General features: G+C 48.6%; 1 protein-coding gene and 1 pseudogene across 1 annotated transcript in view; both read left to right on the plus strand.

Annotated features, from left to right (window-relative positions):
- FRMPD3 (FERM and PDZ domain containing 3) overlaps nucleotides 1-5,857 on the plus strand; it is a 66,799-nt gene extending 60,942 nt beyond the window's left edge. The window contains exon 14 of the mRNA XM_012750796.2: nucleotides 1,880-5,857. Coding sequence (XP_012606250.2) covers nucleotides 1,880-4,950 — 3,071 coding nt within the window. The 3' untranslated portion in view covers nucleotides 4,951-5,857. The remainder of the gene's footprint in view (nucleotides 1-1,879) is intronic.
- Nucleotides 5,858-11,365: 5,508 nt separating this feature from the next.
- LOC142866084 (uncharacterized) lies at nucleotides 11,366-11,466 on the plus strand (annotated as a pseudogene).
- The last annotated feature ends 12,017 nt before the right edge of the window (nucleotides 11,467-23,483 follow it).

Below are 23,483 nucleotides of genomic sequence, written 5' to 3' on the forward strand. Positions count from 1 at the left end.
CACTGAGCTTCACTTTTGTCATCTTAAGTGGATTTTGGGTTTTTTGGGGTTTTTTTTTTTGAGACAGAGTCTCACTTTGTTGCCCAGGCTAGATTGAATGCCATGGCATCAGCCTAGTTCACAGCAACCTCAAACTCCTGGGCTCAAGCGATCCTCCTGCCTCAGCCTCCCGAGTAGCTGGGGCTACAGGCATGCGCCACCATGCCCAGCTAAATTTTTTTTCTATTTATATTAGTCGGCCAATTAATTTCTTTCTATTTATAGTAGAGACAGGGGTCTCGCTCTTGCTCAGGCTGGTTTTGAACTCCTGTCCTTGAGCAGTCTGCCCTCCTCTGCCTCCCAGAGTGCTAGGATTACAGGCGTGAGCCACTGCACCTGGCCTTAAGTGGATTTTGATAGCAGTAGTTACTGATCCAGCAACAGCTACTGATCCAGGCCAGGATGGAGGATCAGAGAAAAACTATGAGAGATCTAGAAGACAGGCAAAAAACATCCAGCATGCACATGATTGGAAGAAAAATGGGTTAGGGTTAGGGTTAGGGTTAGGGTTGTCATGAAGACTAAAGGATACCATTCGTGCAAAGCACTTAAACACTGACTAGCACACAATAAGGACTCAGTAAGTGGTAGCTATTGTTAGTAAATATTACTTAGTAGGAGAACCATCTAACATGCATGTAGATACATGTACTTCCATCTTGTAGACACACATCAGACATGTACACAATGTCACACATGCATCTCTCCATACACATACACCTTAAGAAAAAGAAGAGGCAAATGACACAGCAACAGAAAAGGAATAGGGAGGAAGGAATATGAGAAAGCAGGTGAGGCAGAGGAAAGTGTAGACAGAGACAGTGAAAGGATTGAGATTAGAAGGGAACCTGCCCAGGAGGGAGGGAGGGCATGGGCAATATACGTAACCTTAACATTTGTACCCCTATAATATGCTGAAATAAAAATAAAAAGAAGGGAACCTGCCTGTAAGTGAGGACAGCCTTGATATTGGTCAGCCCCCGTGTGTTTGCCCTCTCCCCCAGGGGCCAGCATTTCTCTTTACTTAGAGCCCAGAGTGCCAAGCCCTAGCTGTTCCAGGCTCGAGGCCCACATGGCTGCCAGAGAGAGGACAAGCTTGCTAAATGGCCTCAGCTGCAGGAGCTGTAGGCAGGCCTGGCCAGATGAGGAGGAATAGAGAGGGACTTCTCTTTGCCAACCCCTCTTTAAGACAATTAACAAAAATTTCCTAGCTGTTGAATCTAAAAATAGTGTTGATTAGCATGTTGTTTTGCATGTGATTTGCATGGTAATTTGCCATCAAACTGCCCAGATCTTCTCCTCACCTCTTTTGTTTCTCTTTTGGATTCTAGCCTTTCATACCCCTTCTCACAGCATGCCCCTCTTTGTCCCCTCCACTTCTCCCGCCCTCAGTCCTGTGTTCCCCCCAGGTGTTCCCCAGCTTGATATACGACTGGCTAACCTTGGCCTCCATGCGCTGTCTATACAGCCGGCCCTCCATATCTGAGAGTTTCACAGCCAACCTCAAATCAAAAATATTTTGGAAAAAAATGGATGATTGCATCTGTACTGAACATGTACAGGCTTTCTTTCCTTGTTGTTATTCCCTAAACAATACAGTATGGCAACTATTTATGTAGCATTTACGTTATATTAGGCATTGTAAGTAAGCCAGAAATGATTTAGAGTATACAGGAGGATGTGGGTAGATGATATGCAAATACTACACTAGCATCTGTGGATTTGGGAATCCTTGGGGGTTCTGGAAGCAATCCCCTATCGGTACCAAGGGACAATTATATATGAGTGGGAAAGAACCTGATCTTAGTAGGTATAACAGGCTCTGTCCCTGTTCCTCCAGGTCTGATTGTGCTGGCCACGATCACCCCTGAATCATCGCTGGACTCGGGCCATGAAACCAACTCTTCTGAGCTCACAGACATGTCAGAGATGATGTCGGCCATGAAGCAGCACCAGAACACCACCTACTTCCTGGCCCAGCACCTCAACAAGGACAGCCTCCTTGCCCGCAAGGACCTGCCCTTCCGGATCCAGAGCTGCGCAGCCCAGGCCGTTCTCACGGCCCCTTACTCTCTCGGGCGCCCGGATCCCAACGCATCTCTCCAGCCAGTCATCACAAGCCAGAGTCCCGGCCCCCCAGGCGCGCGAAGGAAGCTGCCCCAGCCAGACAGCCAGGCACAGGGAGAGCGATCATACTCCCTGGCAGTGCACCCAGCACTGTCCCCACAGCTTAGTGAGCAGAAGAATCTGAGCCTGCTGTCCCCAGTTCCTGAGGACAAAGGGCCTAGCCACACTAGGGCAGGCCTCGAGATGTCACTGAGAGCGGCCACGCCATCTCTCAGTGAAGAGCAGGTCTCTGAGCTGAGGGAGAACCTGCCTAAGGAAGTCAGGTTGAGCCCCAAGCTTATCCTGGACTCAAAGGGCAGTGTGACCCCAGCCATCATCTCAGCCGCCCTACAGCAGGTGGTTCACAGTAAGAGTCTAGCCACCCCTGCTGGGGCTTTGGGGAACCCCCCCAGCAGAGGGGAGAGAAGGCTAGAGGCCAGCATGGGGAGGCCAGAAGTTAGCATGATGAGCAGCAGTGCCAATAAGAATCTGAAGTTCAAAATGAGCCCCGGTGCTCCAGAGACCTCACGGAATTCCCAGCAGCAGCTCTGCCCAGAGGTTTCTTCCAGCCCCAGAGCGCTCACAGGCAGCCGGGCTGATAGCCTGCACCTCTCCCCACAAGAAGACAGGCTGCCTGTTCAAAATTTTCCTCCCAAAAGCTATCATTTGCGAGCAAGTCGAGAGTCAGTGGGCAAGCAAGCTACAGGAGAGGTGGCAGGCAAAGGTGGGCCAGAGGGTGCTAAGCCTACCCTGTACAAGCAGGGCACCATCTCCAGCCAGGGAGAGAAGGTGCAGCTGGAGAGCACCCCCAAAAGCAGCAAGCTTGAAGAGACGAGCCTGGTCCCCAGAGCTGGCTACCCCATGGTTCTGCAGAGCCCCAGCTGCCAGCCACGAAGCCACAGCCCCAGCTGCCAGCCACGAAGCCACAGCCCCAGCTGCCAGCCCCTTGGCCACAGCCCCAGCAGCCAGTCCCGAGGCCAGAGCCCCAGTTGCCAGCCTCGAAGCCAGAGCCCACTGAGGCCCAAGGCCGTGAGCCGCCAGGTGAGCACCATGCCCTCTAGGAAGCTTGAGACAACCCTAAATGGCGCCCACTCGGCCTCTGAAGGCCCTGCAAAGCCCAAGTCATCCCGGGGTCCTTTCCGGCTACGCAATTTATTCTCTGCCACCTTCCCAACCCGCCAGAAGAAGGAGACAGATGAGCGGCAGGCCCAACTGCAGAAGGTAAAGCAGTATGAGCTGGAGTTCCTCGAGGAACTTCTAAAGCCACCAAGCCAAGGAGACCTGCCAGGCACTGAGTACCTGCAACCTCCGGCACCTGGCCGCTGCAGCTGCCAGCTCCGCAGCAGCCCCGTGCAGCAGGGGCCTGGCATGTCCCGCGAGCAGAGGCGCAGCTGCGACTGCAAGCGCATCTGCCGTGGGGGCCGGCCCCAGGCCGCCCAGACACCAGTGCCCAGCGTCCAAGGGAGGGAAAGGGACAGGGTCCTCCCTACCCAGAGGCAGCCAGAGGCCGGCCCAGGCTTGAGCCTCAGCAGCCCCAGCAACATGCAGCGCATCCGTTCCACCAGCCTGGAATCCCGAGAGTGCCGATCAGACCCTGAGAGTGGTATCTCGTGCCTGAGCACGTGTGCCTCGGGGGGCGAGTGTCTGGCAGCTCCCAACTACAGGAAACTGATGCGCCGCTACAGCATCAGTGAGCTGGATCAGGGTGACAGGGCCTCACTGACCTCCGACATCTACCCACACCCACCCCTGGGGATGCTGCCCAGGGAGGCCAAGGAGGTAGAGGCAGGCCTCCCCCTAGGCTTGGGTTCCAAAAGCAAATCTCTGGAGTCACCAACCCTGGGAAACCCCTCCTATGTCCAGGTTGCCCCTGAGACCAAAGGCCCCAGACAGATGGCCGTGTTCTCGCTGCCCGAGGAGGTGTACCGGAGGCCTGCTGATCTGGACGAGGACAGTGAGACCAGCAAGTGCTGCTCCATCCGCTACTGCTTCTACTACCGCAAGTGCGACATTGCAGATGACGCCAGTGATGGCAAGGACGAACTCTCCTACTCTATCCCCATGAAGATTCTGCCCGGCATGAAGTTGGATGAGCAGGTGGTGCCTGTGGTGAGCAGGACCCTGCAGGTGCTGGATGCCGCCACCTGCAGCAGCAGCAGCCCCGAGGCGTCCCGCACTCAGGAGATCGACCTTCGGGTGTCCACCTTCGAGGGGAGCCTGGCCAAGATCAATGCCCTGCGCGCCCATGCCTACGGCCTCCCTGATGGCTTCCTGGCTGCCCGGCTGGACACTAATGAGCTCCTGACAGTCCTGCGGCAGTGTGTGGCCAGCCCCGAAGCCCGGGCCCCCAAGCCCTACGTCTCTCAGATCTCCGAGTACAAACTCGAGCTAGCTCTCAAGTTCAAGGAGCTCCGGGCCTCCTGTCGCCGTGTGGCCAATGTGGACAAGAGCCCGACTCACATGCTGGCAGCCATCACGGGCAGCTTCCAGGTGCTGAGCAGCCTCATCGAGACCTTTGTGCGGCTGGTGTTCATCGTGCGCTCCGAGGCGCAGCGCCAAGAGCTGCTGGCCAAGGTAGAAGAGGTGGTGAGGAACTACACCTTCCTGCTGCGCGCCGCTGAGGAGTCCACAGCCCGGAACCTTAACCAGCAGCAGCAGCAGCAGCAGCAGCAGCAGCAGCAGCAGCAGCAGCAGCAGCAGGTGGCAGCAGCTACAGGGGCAGCCACAGGGCACCCACCAGGCTCCCCAACTTCGGCGACTGTTATGAGCACATTCACCCGCTCCTTAAAAACCTTTATTAAGTAGGGCATCTGCCCAGCCTGTCCCCCTTCCCCAACCACAGCCCCAGGTTTGAACTTTGTGGTCCTTGCATCTCGTGGTGAGTGTGTGTGTGTGTGTGTGTGTGTGTGTGTGTGTTGTCTGTTGGGCCAGTCAGGGTCCAAGAGCCCATCAGTCTCCAGGGAGTGAAAACTCCCTTGACTGAGGCTCTCTCTTAAGGGCTGCAGGCCTAGCTGCCGCCCTGGGTGTCTTCACCCCTTCTCTGGCCTCTGGGCCTCACTGTGAGGGCAAAGGCCCCTCGTCAGTCTGCCCACCGCAGAGCTGTTATTTTATCTCTTCTCCAGGACTGAGAGGTGACATCAGGTTCACTTCCTGCTCCGAGCAGGGGGAGCCGGGGCCTGAATCAAGCAGCCCCTTGGGCCTTGAGCTCCTCCTAGCATCTGCCCCGCTCCCGGGAGCAGTAGCAGTAGCAGCAGGCCACAGCGCCGAGCTGAGGGGAAAGGGCACTCGGTCCAGATGTGCCCGCCCACCCTGGGCTCACACTCACCTGGCAGGAGCCTCCCCCGAGGATCTGTGCTCATGCTAGGGTGGGATGTCTGCAGAAAACAGCTGCGCTGAGCTGTTTGTGGCCAGCCCCACAGGCTGGCAGCCTGGGGAGCCCTCGGCCCCAGGTCCAGTAGCTCCACACCAGCCATCCCCAAAGTGCCCTGCCCCTCGCTGATGGGCAGGGCAGCTCAGTCCACTAGGGAACAAGTCTCTGGGATCACCCCACTCGTTTGGGTAAGGTACCTGGTGAAAACGTCTGCCCTGGGGTGACCCAGCACAGGCCTAGGAGCCCGCCCGGCCCAGTCCTGCCCAGCGCAGGGGCTGTCGCTGCAGGCATGAGGCTCCTCTCTCAACATCTCTACCAGACAGACTGTCCTTAGGAGTTGACTTAGCTGTGGATCGGGGTGGGGGGTGGGGGGAGGGGGGCAGGGGCTAGGGGGTGGGGGGTGTTGATGACTATATCTTAAACTTCTGGAAGCTAGTGTGATATGTTAGTCCTGAGTATATGCTTTTGGCTGTGTATTGACCCTGTGGATTTGTCTCTCTAAGAAAAGAAGCTGAGCGCCTTACCCGGTGCAGTCCTGCACCTCTTTTTCCTTCTCCGGAGCCATCTGGAAGGGAAGTCACACTGTTTAGCATCCATCTTGACACACACCTCCTATTGCCACCACTGCTGCCGCTGCCACCACCGCCACTACCACCGCTGCTACCCCCCCACCCCACCCCACCCCCAACAACCTTCCTAGGAGTGAAGACACGGAGTCCCTACCAACTGTCACACTGTAGGGAACAAAGAAAGCCAATGTTTCTTCTGTATAGATAGCTTGTCGTCCACCTTTCCATAGCTCCCCGTTCCCCACACCCTCGTGCCCTGTGTCTGCCTCTCTTCCGTCAATGTGTGAGAGGCCCATGTGAAATCTGCCATTCTTCTGTGAGTTTTATAAAGATGTACACTGTGCTTAACCCCCACCCATCCTTGGTAACCCCTAGGGCAAGGAAGCACCCCTGAGTGGCGAGCTCTCCCGGCAAGGGCCAGGGAGCTCCTTCTGCAGATGCCAGCCCCCCTTCCTTGTCGCTCCTCCCACAGGACCCAGTTGTTTAATAGGCTAGAACTGCAGCCAGTGGGGAACCCTGTCCCCCACGGCCACTGCAAGCTGGAGCGCTGACGTGGTCTCCCTCTTCTCCCACCTTCTTGATCCTGTGCCTTCACCACTCAGACCCCGCCTGTGTCATTCCAGCACCATCCTTCACCTCTCCCTCAGCCTCATGGAGAGGAAACATTTTCTAATGTCTGTATATAGTATATATACCACATAAAATATATAAATTATATATATACTAATTTATGTCTTGTTTTTCAAACAAGAATGATTAAATCTATTCATCTTACTATCCCAATAAGTCTTTGCAGTGCCTCTTTGTGGGTGTCCTTGAATTGTTGGGTGGTGGCAACCCTTAAACTGCTCCCCCTGGACCTGTGTTCCCATGTACCTGGGTTCTGGAGGGTGATGGGAATGGGAGGACCCTGTTCCTCCCACCTCCTCAACACGCAGGGGATCCCTTTGCTCCTCTTAAAAGCCTCCTGTTTGTCTCGGGTGTTAGATATTATCTGCCCCGTTCTCTTCACCATGGGGCATCTGGCTCACCTGGCCACCATGGCTATGACCTCAGAGCTGGGGTGGGGGGTGGCAGAAACACAATGTGTCCTGTGCCTAGTGTACCAGACGGCCTGAGAATCAGGAGGCAGGGTTTTAGACCAGCTCTCAAGTTGGGATTGGGAAATGGGATCTTCCCCTCTGAAACATGCCTGGTCACCTCAGTGTGTAGCCTGACCACTTAGTAATTTAGGCTAGTGAGTCCCTTGCAGTAGTCCCTGACGGTTTGGATGGGGGTTGTTTCCATAGGATAGAAGATACTGTAAGCAGGGCCCACTCTCTCCAGGGCCCTGGACTGACCCCTCAGAGGTCATTTCCTTCCACCTCATGGAGGACTTTCTCCTTGCTGTGCATGCACACCCACAGCCTGGCTTCCAGGCTGCAGGGTGGGGAATGGGTTGCTTTTCAGAGAGTTACCTAATGGTGATGTTAATGGGAAAAAAAGCCAAACTCTGTACTCTGTAATATATATATATATATATATATATATATATATATATTTTTTTTTTTTTTTTTGAGACAGAGTCTTGCTCTGTTGCCTGGGCTAGAGTGTCGTGGTGTCAGCCTAGCTCACAGCAACCTTAAACTCCTGGGCTCAAGTGATCCTCCTGCCTCCCGAGTAGCTGGGACTACAGGCATGTGCCACCATGCCCGGCTAATTTTTTCTATATATTTATAGTTGTTCAGCTCACTTCTTTCTATTTTTTTTTTTTTTTAGTAGAGACAGGGGTCTCACTTTTGCTCAGACTGGTGTGGAACTCCTGAGCTCAAACAATCCACCCGCCTAGGCTTCCCAGAGTGCTAGGATTACAGGCGTGAGCCACTGTGCCCAGCCTAAACTCTGTAAAATAATTTTAGAGAGATTCTGAGCCAAATTTGAGGACCATGACCCAGAGCCACACCCAAGAAGCCAAGAAGCCAAGAAGCCACACCCTTGAGCAAGTGGACTCGCTGTCACTGTCGTTGGGTTACAGTTTGGTTTTACACATTTCAGGGAGACGGGTTTACAGGTAAAATCATAAATCAATATGTGGGAGGCATACATTGGTTTGGCCTGAAAAGGTGGGCCATCTGGGGGGGGGAGCTTATAGGTTATAGGTGGGTTTGAAGATTCTTTGAGTTGGAATTGGTTAAAGACATGCAGCTTTTTCTAAAGGATTGGAATGTTTTAACATAAGGAGCTGTTAATGAGAGAGAAGCCACCGGACATAGATCTGTTGTGTAAATTGAGGACCTACAGGTTTGTCTTGCATACCCTTAGGCCTATTAATGGGTTACAAAGGATGTCCCCAAGAAGGGGGGAGGCAGGATGAGGCATGTCTGTCCTCCCTCCTTGTGTCAGTCAATTTAGTTTTAGGATATCCCCATGGCCAAGAAGGGGTCCATTCAGTCAGCCGGTGGGGGGTGAGCCTTAATATTTTATTTTAGTTCACAGTGAGAAATTATTTTGTTTCTCCTACTCTCTTATTTCCTCCTTCTGGTAATCACAGGTCTTCACTAGCCTATGAGGTGCCTTTGTGCAAATTAGAAAAAGGTTCTCCCTGCCCCCCCTGCCCATGATGAATTAGAGAAAAAAAAACCACTCTCTGGGTGATGATAGTCCTGTCGGCACATAGCTTGGTAATTTCAGCCCCATCCAGCCCTACTTGCCTCCTTGGCTGGGTCTACAAACTACACGATCATGTACGGCGACCCTGATTAGTCACGTCCTCCCAAAGATGGATCACAGACTCTGTTTTCATGTCTGAAAAGGTCGTGGCTAAGGAAGTTTGGAAGCAAAGCCCTGAGGAGGAGCCAGAGGCAGCACAGTCAGGCTGGGCCGCTCTGCATGTTCCCCAACACCAGAGTGCCACTCTGCACATGGGAGGGAACCACAGGTGACAGCTCCAGGACTGGTGGCAGAGCCTTTCTGGGTGCTGCCTGCCAGGGTTACTGTCCCACAACACCAAAGTTGGGATTCAGTGAAAGTCAATGCCAGTGTAAAGTGCCTGCTACCCCTCAAAATGACCCCCAACTGGACAGTGCAAATCCTTGGGCCCCTTAAGTCCCCATGCTAACGACACTGGTAGCTCCTTAAGGTCAGAAAGCATTCTTACTCAGTTCTGTACCCTGGGTGCTCACTCACACAGTGCCCGGCACATAGTAGGTCTTCAAATAAATATTTATGGAATGAATGAGTGTTGAATGAGATGATTGTCATGAGAAAGCCCTCCCAGACTTCTGTGCAAGTGGAAAGGGCCCTCTCTCCTCTGACAATGGTCAATCCAGGGCAGTCCAGTGGGACATAGCTAGGCAGCCTGGCATCCTCATAACAAAAGATAAGGACTTGGAACCATCATCCAGTTTCCCATGGACTCAGCTGGGGTTTCACTAACCACTTTCCAAAAGTTTTTTTTTTTATTTTTTATTTTTATTTATTTATTTATTTTTGAGACAGAGTCTCGCTCTGTTGCCTGGGCTAGAGTGAGTGCCGTGGCATCAGCCTAGCTCACAGCAACCTCAAATTCCTGGGCTCAAGCGATCCTTCTGCCTCAGCCTCCCAGATAGCTGGGACTACAGGCATGCGCCACTGTGCCCGGCTAATTTTTTGTATATATATTTTTTAGTTGGTCAATTAATTTCTTGCTATTTATAGTAGAGACGGGGTCTCGCTCTTGAGGCTGGTTTTGAACTCCTGACCTTGAGCAATCTGCCTGCCTCGGCCTCCCAGAGTGCTAGGATTACAGGCGTGAGCCACCGCACCTGGCCCCAAAAGCTTCTGCAACTCTCCTGAGGTAGCTGGTGGCCTCCCGTTCTGCAGACCCAGGGCCATTCTCCACAGTAGCCGGGGGAGCGCAGGGGAGGCCATATTCCCACCAGCGTCTTCCTCGCCGTCCTCAGCCTACACCTGAACCTGAGCTGATGCTCTCCAGCCACCCCATCCAAGAGCCCCAGAGCCCAACTCCTGCCTTTCTGGCTTCAGCCAATTAAAGGAAAATGGGTTCACTCTATTGGCATAGGCCCAAAATGCCAGCGGTGCTAGCACAGTCACATTTTTTCAAGCTGTTGTCAAGGCACTGTGGATAATAGGCAATTTCATCAGCAATGAATTCAAATGACCTGCCTCAGCCAGAATTTTTGCTGCCAAAAGGGCAGGGGAAGATCAACTGCCAGCGTTGGGAAGTGGCATACATTTATGTCCTAGGATCAAATTCCCCAAACAGCCAGTAGGATGAGAGTAATAACTGCAAGCCATTCCCCATCCTGCAGCCCGGAAGCCAGGCTGTGGGTGTTCATGCAGAGCAAGGAGGAGGTCCTCCATGGAGTGGGAGGAAATGACCTCTGAGGGGTCAGTCCTGGGCCCTGGAGAAATGTCCTGCAATCGAACTCTTGGATCCAATGTCCTGACCTGCTGGGAGCCGCTGTTAGGAGGAAATGATGAAGGCCTTCCTCCTCACAGGTATAGAGCCACTTGTTTCGCATCAGCATTCTGAGTGACTCCCTCCCATGCATGCCCACACACCAAGTCCTGGGGTGGCACGCCCAATGCCCCAGCATCATGGGGACATGCCCCAGTGGCAGTGCCGATGCCTTCAGCCATGGGTTGTGGACCTGCCACTTAGGAATGAGCTCAGTTTTACCCTCCCTGCTCACCTGTCCGTGATGTCCTTCCCTCTGGGTGTTCATTCCTCATTCTTACTTTCAAGACTTTGGCAAAAAGGAATACGCATCTGTCCTATGTTGGGAGCCTTCTGCAACACAGAAAAATTGATCCTTGCCCTTAAATAGGCCCCAAACTGTATATGAACACTTGCCACACGTGCCTGGCACTCTGCTAAGTGCTTTGCACACATGATCTCATTTAATCTTCCCAACAATCCTTTGAGAGAGGTACTATTATGATCTCCATTTCTTAGAGGAGGAAATTGAAGCCCAGAGAGGTTAAGACACTAGCCCAAGGTCACACCTGCAGTACTCTGCCCAGCCCCACCTTTGAAGCACTTCCCCTGGAAGCAGAGGCATGGACACAGCCACCCATCAGAAGATGGCCTGTCATTGCTGCTCAGGGTCCAGACAGCCTGTGGGTGACAGGTGGTGAGTAACATTGGAGTGTGAAGTGAGGGATATCACAAGCCCACCTGCCTGCTGACCTCTGTTCACCACTCCACCCTTGCACCACATGCCTCTTGGAGCCAGGAGTGCAACAGTATACGTGCATGGAAATTTGTGGGTAGAGCATTAATGTTCAAAAAGCTACCCTTGTGCTTGCTTTTGGCAGCACATATACTAAAATTGGAACCATACAGAGAAGATCAGCATGGCCCTTAAAAAATAAAAAAATAAAAAGCTACCCTCAAAATATACATGTAGTTCCCAAGTGGCCCCCTCACCCTCTCCCATCTGCCCATTGTTATGAGACCCTTCATGCTCCTCAACCTAGGGCCTGGGTTCCCCAGGGTACATGGAAACACTGGACACACTCAGGGCCCATCAGATGAGCTAGTTGGTGACATAGGCTCTGAGAAACGGACATCTAAGACCAGCTTATTTCCATGGGTCTGGGCATAGGTGGCGGGGGCAGGTGCTTCTTCAGGGATAAGAGACCTGGAGTGACATGGTGCCAGGAAAGGACGCCTGGAGGAGATGGGGCACCATTATCCAAGCCTCGCTCCCCTCCCCTCCCTTCCTCCCCTCTCCCCTCCCCTCCCCTCCTCTCTCCTCCCCTCCTCTTCCCTCCCCTGCCCCCTCCCCTGCACCCCAGCACAGACTGAGAGGAGCCAGGTTCCCTGTGAGCCAGAGATTTCCATGACTGCAATGGGCCAGCAAAGCAGGGAAGGATGTGGGCTAAGCTGAGCAGTTCACCCCAGAATGAGGGAGGCTCTGCTCAGTTTTCTGCCCAGCCGCTGACTTGCCACATGATGGGGTCCACGCCATTTCACCTCTTTGGGCCTCTTCTCTAAAATGAAGCTGACAGAATCTTCAGCCTCCCTCTGTGGCTGTGAGAATTAATGAGGTGATGCCAGAAAAGCAGCTATAAAAATCCCAAGTCCTAGCTGTACAAGCTTAACAAGTGCAAATCGAACTGCCCCATTGGCAGCTGGTCCACAGAAACTCATTAAGCTTGCTCCGAGGGCCTAGAACTAGCAACTTGGCCAGCAGAGCTTTGGGGGCCTGTTTCCTCCACAGATCTATTGCTCTCAGGCAAAACCGTCTTCCATCAGTTCCTCTGAAAAGGGACATGCAGGACCTCCTCCCCGGAGGCCTTTTGAGCCCAAGACTCTTCTTAGCCTTTGGCCAATACACTGGCCGGTTTCTCTGACAACCTCCTACCCTTCCTGCATCCTCATCCTCCTTGCTAGAAGCAGCTAGTTAAAAAGACTTGAATTTCTTATTTTTCCTCAACATTTAGGCTTAGCTAATAGGAAATGGTTTTGATTCACTTTGGGTTTTTGTTTTGTTTTTTTTGAGAATAGTCACTTTTCAAACTTCTTATTAACCATAGTCATCATGTTGTACATTAGATCTCCAGATTTCTTCATCCTACATATCTGCTACTTTGTATCTTTTGAACTACACCTCCCCATTTCCTCCCCTCCACCCTGCCCCTGGGAACCACTGTTTTATTTTCTGTCTCTGTTAGTGAGATCATGCAGTATTTGTCTTTTTGTGCCTGGCTTACTTCACTTAGCATAATGTCCTCCAGGTCCATCCATGTTGTGGCAAGTGGCAGGATCTCCTTTTTTACAGCTGAATGACATCCCATTGTATACATCCCATGTATATCACATTTCCTTTATCCATTCTTCCATTGACAGACACTTAGGCTGTTTCCATATCTTGGCTATTACTAACAATGCTGCAATGAGCATGGGAGTGTAAATATCTTTACAAGGGGCTGATTTCATCTCCTTTAGGTAAATATCCAGAAGGGGGGATTGCTGGGGACAGGGTTTTAAACTCCAAATTCTTAGCCAGCTTCCCAGCAGCAGCTATAGATATTGTAGATAGTTTATCGACTATGCCCAGTGGTCAGTTCCCATGCCTCCCTCTCCCACCCTAGCAGTTGCCAACCGGTGGCAACATGCTGAAGGCAGCAGAAGAAACAATTCTCAAAGACCCATGGCACAGAGGGCAGCTCAGTTCCCAGGATCATGGCAAAATTGCCTAGAAGGTAAAATTGATTTTGATTCCCATCCCCTTATTGCCCTCCCCCCACTCCTATCTTCTAGGGCATCCTGGATCATCGTGTGTTCCTCTGGGTTCTAAATGCCCTACACAGTGACAACTCTCTAGGCCTGGTTCCTCTGTTAGTCCACTTCACATTGTTATAAAGGAAATACCTGAGACTGGGTAATTTATAAAGTAAAGAGGCTTATCTGGCTCACGGTTCTACAGACCGTGCAAGGAACGTGGTGCCCTCCCTTGCTTCCGGTGAGGGCTTCAGGAAGCTTCCAATCAAGTTGGAAGGTGAAGGGGGAGCAGGCTTGTCACATGGTGACAGAGGGAGCAAGAGAGAGAGGAAGAGTGCCAGCCTCTTTTAAACAACCAGCTCTCTTGAGAACTACCATATTTCCCCAAAAATAAGACAGGGCCTTATATTTATTTTTCCTCTAGAAGACACCCTAGGGCTTATTTTCAGGGGATGTATTATTCTTTTTAAGGACGGTACAACAATCTACATTTATTCAAATATAGTTCAGTCGTCTTCTTCTGGAACATCATCATAACTCTCCAAACCCCGAATTCCATCCTGAATTTCTTGTGACTATATTTCTTTTAGAACCATTGGCCCCAATCTCTCATGTCGAGCAATAGAGCTTTCATAGGGCAGATGAAAAGGGCTGCTGGACGAAATGCATGGGTTGTGCAGATGCGCTGCATAGCCACACCCATCACTAGGTCTTATTTTCGGGGTAGGGCTTCTATTGTGCAAATGCTTAGAAATTCTGGTAGGGTTTATTTCATGGGTAGGTCTTATTTTGGGGGAAACACGGTAATAGAGCAAGAACTCACTCATTACAGCAGGAGGACACCAAACTGTTTATGAGGGCCCCAGCCCCATGATCCAAACAACTCCCATTAGGCCCACGTCCAACACTGGGGTTCAAATTTCAACATGAGATTTGGAGAGTCCAAACATCCAAACCATATCACCTCCCCTCAAAATGACCTCCTCCTCCTCTTCCTCTCCCCAAGCAAAAACTGGTGTCATGGGTATATGTTAGGTCTGGAGCCATCTCATGAACTGAATAAAGCACTCTGTTGCTGGGCCTAAGAGCTTCCTACAAAGGCAGATACACTCATAGCCCATGCGGGCTGCAATGAATCTGATCTTTTAATTGATACACATGCTGTGTGACCTTGGTAATGTGGCTGTCAGAAATTTCTCCTCTCAGTTATGGGATGATGACAGTGGGGAGTGCCCAAGCCACTGAGGTAACATCTGTTCTCTTTGCCTTCTCTAGAACCCTAATCACTCAATCCCTCAGCCTGCCCCCTTGCAAACTAAAGATCCCATCTGCCCCTCCCTCTTGCATATAAATTTGAGAATAAATCTGCAGTATGGGCAAGCTGTTTTTGCAGTTTCTTGGAAGTGAATGCAATTCCCGCATCCTAGTTTGATTTATAGGCCAAAAAATGCTACATGGCCTTGGCCACCAAGGACAGAGGAATTGGTAGTAAAGCCAGATCGCAAGGACAAGCACTCCGGCCCCTTTCCTAACCTGGCACAGTGGGAATGTACAAGGCCTCCGGGGATCCGAAAAGCCTCAGAGAACCAAGTGGAAACTGGACAGATTTTCCCCTGCTGAACAATGAAAGAGACTTTGATTTGATTTGCAGTTCCTGCAGCCCTCAGCCCACGCTAGCTTGGCTCTGTAACGGAGCTGCACGCAAGAGCCCTACACCAGGAGCCAGAAGACTTTGATTCTGTTAGCAGTTCTTCCAAGAACTAGCTGTGTGACCTTGAGCATTCACTTCCCCTCTCTGGCTGTCAATTTCTTGCTATATAAAATGAATGGGTTGAACTAGAGGGTCTATTCGTTTTTTAAAAAAAATATTTTTCTCTACATTCGTTCACCGAAGCATGTTTAAGCAAAGGGAAGTACTTCTAGCATCACCCAACAGTCCCCAGGTCAGTAATTAAACTGGGAGAACTCCCCAATTCATAAAAGTTAAACACCAGAACAAACTACAAAGCCCACTTGGCCCTGCTGTTTTCATCTAATCACCTTCTGTCAACAAGGATTGAAACCTGGCATATTTTAAATCCCTACATGATTCTAGCTCCCTATGACACTGACCTTGTACAATAACACCTACATTCACAACAAACCTACAAACGGGAACTCTAGAAGAGTGAAACACATCTAAAGATTTCAGCCAAATCCTACCTAAGATAAAACAAGCAAACTTTGTTTTATGAGATAAATCTTCCAGAACAGGATTCATTTTAAGACAGACTTTTGTTAATAAAACCATGATTTATATATAAGTCCTTTGCTCTTTCAAAGGGCTCCAATGTTGAATCCTTTTGAAAAGCCCTTAATAGTCACCTCCTAATATATCTTTGATGTCAATCCAGCTTTTCAATCGAAATCATTAAGTGTTTAAAATGTGTCCACACCTTGTCTCTACAAGAAAAAAATATTAACCAGGCATGATGGCGCTTGCCTGTAGTCACAGGTACTCGAGAGGCTGAGAGGGGAGGATCACTTGAACCCAGGAGTTTGAGGCTGCAGTGAGCTATGAGGACACCACTGCACTCCAGCCTGGGAGGGAGGGAAAGAAACAGAGCGGCCAGGTGCAATGGCTCATGCCTGTAATCCTAGCACTCTGGGAGGCTGAGGTGGGAGGATCGCCCAAGGTCAGGAGTTCATAACCAGCCTGAGCAAGATTGAGACCCCATCTCTACTAAAAATAGAAAGAAACTAATTAGCCAACTAATATATATAGAAAAAATTAGCCGGGCATGGTGGCACATGCCTGTAGTCCCAGCTACTTGGGAGGCTGAGGCAGGATTGCTTGAGCCCAGGAGTTTGAGGTTGCTGTGAGCTAGGCTGATGCCGCGGCACTCTAGCCTGAGCAACAGAGTGAGACTCTGTCTCAAAAAAAAAAAAAAAAAAAAAAGAAGGAAGCAAGCAAGCAAGGAAGCTAAAATAAAATGCATCCACTCTAACTAAGGCTGATCTAGGTGAGACTGCAGGAGCTATATGGCCTCTGCCTCCAGACAGCTTGCGTTCTTGCTGAAGACACACACAGAGAACATGAGATTGGCAGCCCAGGGCCCAGTGGAAGGGCCGACTCCTGAGAGCTGGTGAGTTCAGTGTGGGCTGCAGCAGGTCAGGCAGTTTCTACAGATGTGACGGGCTTCGTAGTGGCTTTTGAAAGCTCTCTGGTGTGCTTACAAAAGTGAAACACCCACCTGCCATCACTTTGGCATTGAATTGTGAGTTGGCTGAGAAGGCCAAGGCGGGAGTATGAACAATGAGGGCAGGTCACACTAGCTTCAAGAGGGAAAAATTGGAACAGACACAGACAGGAGATAGAAAAGAGAAAATATTCTGAAAGAAATGCTGCCCAGAAGGAGTGGGAAAGGTTGCTGAAAGATGACAAGGAAGCCCGGCTAGTCAAACCTGAAGCTGGAAGAAGCCCAGCGCACTGGGATCAAAATGGCAGGCCCAGAAAAGGAAGATTTTGCTGCAACTATTTCCTTCTAGTCCTGTAGGGAGCAGAAGAGGGGACTTCTTTCTCTCTGTCCGCTATTAAAGTTAGTCATCTACAAGTCTGTTTGTAAAGTTTCTTGAAGATAAGAGCCATATTTTATTGATTTCTGTAATCCAGAGGCTGAGCATTTTTTTTTTTTTTTTTTTTTGAGACAGAGTCTCACTCTGTTGCCCAGGCTAGAGTGCTGTGGCGTCAGCCTAGCTCACAGCAACCTCAAACTCCTGGGCTCAAGCAATTCTCCTGCCTCAGCCTCCTGAGTAGCTGGGACTACAGGCATGTGTCACCGTGCCCGGCTAATTTTTTCTATATATTTTTAGTTGTCCAGCTAATTTCTTTCTCTTTTTACTAGAGACAGCGTCTCGCTCTTGCTCAGACTGGTCTAGAACTCCTGAGCTCAAATGATCCTCCCACCTCAGCCTCCCAGAGTAATAGGATTACAGGCATGAGCCACCACACCCAGCCCAGAGACTGAGCAAATTTTTACAGTACTTTGTCCATAGTTGCTGCCCAAGAAATGCCTGCAGAAGAAATGACTGATTGAACAAATGGGTGGATTTAGACTCTCCTAACATGCCTGGGATCTCAGAGGGAAGTAAAACCAGACAGGCAGAAACACCCCACAAGGTGGGAGGAGGGAAGGAGCCCTTCCGATGAGGAGAGTGTTTACATAATTCTCCCAGAGGCCCTATGCTTTGGAGCTAGTTGGAAATATGAAATATGGGCAAGAAGGCATCCCTCAGCATTTTCTATGAAAAATCAGTGCTCTTCCCTTACCTTTCTCTCCAGGTCATGGATCAGAGCTCCCTTCATCAGGACTCCAGCCCTTACACTCAGCACCCTCAAACTGGCATTCAAAGTTCTCCACAATCTGTTTTTGTATCAGTCAAGGTAAACTAGAGAAACAAAACCAGTAGGAGATACATATTAAGGGATTTGTTGTAAGGAATTGGCTTACATCATTGTGGGGCTGACTAAGCTAGTCTGAAATCCATGAGGCAGGCATTAGGAAGGGCAGGCTTGGCTGGGGACAGTGGCTCACACCTGTGATCCCAGCACTCTGGGAGGCCGAGGCAGGAGAATCACTTGAGGCCAGGAGTTCGAGACCAGCCTGAGCAAGAGCAAGACCCCCATCTCTACAAAAAATTAAAAATTAGCTGAGTGTGGTGGCGTGTGTCTATAGTACCAGCTACTCGGGAGGCTGAGGCAGGAGGATTGTGTGAGTCCAGAAGTTTGAGGTTGCAGTAAGCTATGATCATGCCACTCTAGCCTGGGGAACACAGTGAGACCCTGTCTGGAAAAAAAAAAAAAAAGGAAAGGCAGGCTGGGATTCTGTACATGAGTTGAAGCTGCCATCCACAGGTGGAATTCCTTTTTCCTCGGGGAAGCCTCAGTTCTGCTCTTTAAGGCCTTTCAGCTGATTGAATCAGGCCCACCCAGATGATCTAGGACAGGCGTCCTCAAACTATGGCACGCGGGCCACTAGCGGCCTGCCAAGGACATTTATCTGGCCCGCCGGGTGTTTTTGCTGCCACTGCCTGTCCTGCTTAGCAGCCAATTCGTCCCAGGCCCACAGTGCGCATGTGTGGAATGTGCGCCGCACTCTCCAATGACCCTCCAACGGTCTGAGGGACAGTGAACTGGCCCCCTGTTTAAAAAGTCTAAGGACCTCTCCTTGACTTAAAGTCAACCCATTATGAACATTAATCACTTCTACAAAGTATCTTCACAGCAACACCTAGACCAGGGTTTAATTCTATACTGGGACCAGAGCATAGTCAAGTTAACACCTAACACCTAAAACTGACCATCACAGTTGGTCTCTCTCTCTCTCTCTCTCTCTCTCTCTCTTCCCTGAGCTCTTAACACACCCTCATCCCATCTCACCCCATACATACATTCACTTGCCCTTGCCTTTGCAACTATGCTCGGGTTGTGATCCTTGGTCTTCCCTCAGCCATTTCCTGTAAGACTCTTCCCAGATCCTCTCAATTTGATTGCATTTCCCACACCCCCTTAGTAACCTTATTTCGGTAAGTATTAATACTTGTCTTATCTGTTCAAAGGAAAGGATAGCTTATTGTAAAATTCTCTATGCCCACCCTCGAGAGGGTCTGGCATAGAGGAGCTCAGCACAGTTTTTGAATTACAGTATATCAAATTTATAGAACCCACCATGATTTTCACAAACTGCCCAGGTTTTTGTTTTTTTTTTTTTGTTTGTTTGTTTTAGAGATAGGGTCTCGCTATGTTGCCCAGGCTGGAGTATAGTGGCTATTCACGTGTGCAATCATAATGCACAACAGCCTCAAATTCCTAGCCTTAAGCTATCCTCTTGCTTCAGTCTCCCAAATAGCTAGGACCACAGGTGCATGCCACCTCACCTGGCTTTAGCTACACTTTTTAAAACCTTATCTTTTACAACTTAAAGCAATTTACATGCCAGGCATGGTGGCTCACAGCTGTAAACCTAGCACTCTGGGAGACCTAAGGGGCACCGGGGAGGATCTCTAGAGGTCAAGAGTTTGAGACCAGCCTGAGCAAGAGTGAGATGCCCTCCCCTATCTCTACTAAAAATAGAAAGAAATTATCTGGACAACTAAAAATATATAGAAAAAGTTAGCCGGGCATGGTGGCACATGCCTGTAGTCCCAGCTACTAGGGAGGCTGAGGCAGAAGGATTGCTTAAGCCCAGGAGTTTGAGGTTGCTGTGAGCTAGGCTGTCTTAGCCCAGGCAATAGAGTGAGACTCTGTCTCCAAAAAATAAATAAATAAAAATAAAGCAATCTACACATTCAATGCAATCCTTATCAAAATACCAATGACATTCTTCACATAAATAGAAAAAAATCCTAAAAATTTAAATAGAATCACAAAAGACCCCAAATAACCAAGGCAACCGTGAGCAAAAAGAACAAAGCTGGAGGCAACACAGACTTCAAAATATACTACAAATCTGTAGTAACCAAAACAGCATAGATTGGCATAAAAACAGAGACATAGACCAACGGAACAGAATAGAGAACCCTGAAATTAAGCCACGTATCTACAGCCAACTGATTCTTGACAAAGGCACCAAGAACATACATTGAGGAAAGGACAGTCTCTTTAATGAATGGTTCTGGGAAAACTGAATATCCATATGCAGAAAAATGAAACTACAGGCCAGGCGCGGTGGCTCACGCCTGTAATCCTAGCACTCTGGGAGGCCGAGGCGGGCGGATTGCTCAAGGTCAGGAGTTCGAGACCAACCTAAACAAGAAAAGACTCCGTCTCTACTATAAATAGAAAGAAATTAATTGGCCAACTAATATATATAGAAAAAATTAGCCGGGCATGGTGGTGCATGCCTATAGTCCCAGCTACTCGGGAGGCTGAGGCAGTAGGATCACTTGAGCCCAGGAGTTTGAGGTTACTGTGAGCTAGGCTAACGCCACAGCACTCACTCTAGCCTGGGCAACAAAGTGAGACTCTGTCTCAAAAAAAAAAAAAAAAAAAAAAAGAAAAGAAACTACACTCCCACTTCTCACCTTATATAAAAATCAAGTCAAAATGGATCAGAGACATAAATGTAAGACCCAAAACTACTAGAGGAAAACATAGGGGGAACACCTCAGGATATTGATATGGGAAACGATTTTATGAATAAGACCTCAAAACACAGGCAACAAAAGCAAAAATAGACAAATGGGATTACATCATTTGTAAAAAGCTTCTGCACAGCAAAGGAAACAATTATCAACAGAGTGAAAAGACAACCTACAGAATCAGAGAAAATATTTGCAAACTATTCATCCAACAGGGGATTAATATCCAGAACATACAAGGAACTCAAACATTCGTTGGCAAAGAAACAAACAAATCTGATTAAATAAATGGGTAAATGATCTAAACAGACATTTCTCAAAAGAAGACACAAAAATGGCCAAAAAATATATGAAAAAATGTTCAACATCATTAATCATCAGGGAAATGAAAATCAAAACGACAACGAGGTGCCATGAAGTGAGTCTGTAAGAAAACAAACAAAAACAAAAAAAACTCCACAACGAGGTATCACTTTACCCCAGTTAGGACTGCTATTATCAAAAAGACAAAAAATAACAAATGCTGATGAGGATGCAGAGAAAAGGGAACTCTTAGGCACTGTTGGTGGGAATGTAAACTAGTACATCCACTATGGAGGACAGTATGGAGGTTCCTCAAAAAAACTACAGATAGAGGCCAGGCACAATAGCTCATGCCTGTAATCCTAGCACTTTGGGAGGTTGGAGGATTGCTTGAGGCCAGGAGTTTAAGACCAGCCTGAGAACCATAGCAAGATCCTATCTCTACAGAAAAACAATTTAAATAGCCAGGTGTGGTGGCATGTGCCTGTAGTCACAGCTACTAAGGAAGCCAAGGCAGGAGGATTGCTTGAGTCCAGGAGTTTGAGGTTCCTGTGAGCTACGATGATGCCACTGCACTCTAGCCCAGGTGACAACGCAAGAACCTGTCTTAGAAAGGAAAAAAAAAGACCCTACAAATAAAACTACCATAGGATCTAGCAATCTCACTACTGAGCATTTATTCACAGGAAAGGAAATCAGTATGTCAAAGCAATATTTGCACCCCCATGTTTATTGCAGCACTATTCACCACAGCCAAGATATGCAATGAACCTAGGTGTCCAACAACAAATTAATGGATAAAGAAAATGTGGTAGGCCGAGCACAGTGGCTGTAATCCTAGCACTCTGGGAGGCTGAGGTGGGAGGATCATTTGAGCTCAGGAGTTCCAGACCAGCCTGAGCAAGAGTGAGACCCCCATCTCTACTAAATAAATAGAAAGAAATTAGCTGGACAACTGAAAATATATAGAAAAAATTAGCCGGGCATGGTGGCACATGCCTGTAGGCCCAGCTACTCGGGAGGCTGAGGTAGGAGGATTGCTTGAGCCCAGGAGTTTGAGGTTGCTGTGAGCTAGGCTGATGTCACGGCACTCTAGCCTGGCCAAGAGTGAGACTCTGTCTCAAAAAAAAAAGAAAAGAAAAAAAGAAAATGTGGTATAAATACACAATGGGATACTATTCAGCCATGAAACACTGTCATTGACAACATGCATAGAACTGCAGGATATTATGTTAAGTGAAATAAGCTAGGAACAGAAAGTTAAACACGACATGTTCTCACTCGTGTGCAAGCCAAAAAAAAAGTGGATCTCATAGTAGCAGAAAGTAAAAGAGAGGATATTAGAGGCTGGGAAGGGTAGGGGAAAGGGAGGGATAGGGAGAGATTTTTTAAAGGATATAAAATGACAGCTAGGCCGGGCGTGGTGGCTCATGCCTGTAATCCTAGCACTCTGGGAGGCCGCAGCGGGAGGATTGTTTGAGCTCAGGAGTTCGAGACCAGCCTGAGCAAGAGTGAGACCCTATCTCTACTAAAAAATAGAAAGAAATTAGCTGGACAACTAAAAATATTAGCCGGGTATGGTGGCGCATGCCTGTAGTCCCAGCTACTCAGGAGGCTGAGACAGGAGGATCACTTGAACCCAGGAGTTTGGGGTTACTGTGAGCTAGGCTGATGCCATGGCACTCTAGTCGGGGCAACAGAGTGAGACTCTGTCTCAAAAATAAAATAAAATAAAATAAAATAATAAAATAAAATGACAGCTAGATAGAAGGAACAAATTCTAGTTTTCTTTGTGTGTGTGTGTGTGTGTACACATTTAGTTTTATTGTAAAATTCTAGTTTTCTATACCACTGCAGGATGACTACAGTTAAGAATAATATATTATACAGTTTCAAATAGCTAAAAGGAGAATACTGAATGTTCTCAATGATAAATGTTAGAGATGATAGATATGCTATTACCCTGATCTGATCACTATACATTATATGTATCAAAAGATCACTATGTGGCCGGCACGGTGGCTCAACGCCTGTAATCCTAGCTTTCTGGGAGGCTGAGGTGGGAGGATAGGTGCAGCTCAGGGGTTCAACACCAGCCTGAGTACAGTGAGACCCTTTTTTTTTTTTAATTTGAAAATTATTTTTAAAAAAAGGAAAAAAATAGAAAAAAAGGATCACTATGTACCCCATAAATATGTAAAATTATTATGTGTCAATTAAAATTTCTTTTTTTTTTTATTTTTTTTTTTTATTTTTTTTTTTTTGGAGAGAGTGAGAGAGAGAGAGTGAGAGAGAGAGTGAGAGAGAGAGAGAGAGAGAGAGAGCAAAATTTCTTAATAAAAAACTTTTTAAAAAGTTGAACATAACATTTATGAAAAAAAAAAGAAAGTCTCACCTCTTAAGATCCTAATGCCTACCTGAAACCCACACTGTCCCTATTCTGATGATATAATTCGTCCATATTCTTTCAACCCTAAAGGTTTGAGGACATTGTTTTCTAAATTATTTTAATTGAAATCTCCTCTCAATTCCCCTCCCCACTATTGTACTATAGATATTGCCTAAAGGTCCACCTGTCCCCAGAGAGTAATTGTTTCCCACATACCCTGACTTTGTTTACCTTTCCAGAGAGGAATAAAGGACAAAGATAACAGCACTATTTCCATATCCATTTACATTCTGGGATTAGGCAATCAGATTACAGTACTTACTTTTTGCCCTAATGGGATATTTATTTTAATCTAATGAGTCTAGGTTTCTATGGTCA

The sequence above is a fragment of the Microcebus murinus genome, chromosome X (assembly GCF_040939455.1).
Source record: "Microcebus murinus isolate Inina chromosome X, M.murinus_Inina_mat1.0, whole genome shotgun sequence".
Lineage (NCBI taxonomy): Eukaryota > Metazoa > Chordata > Mammalia > Primates > Cheirogaleidae > Microcebus > Microcebus murinus.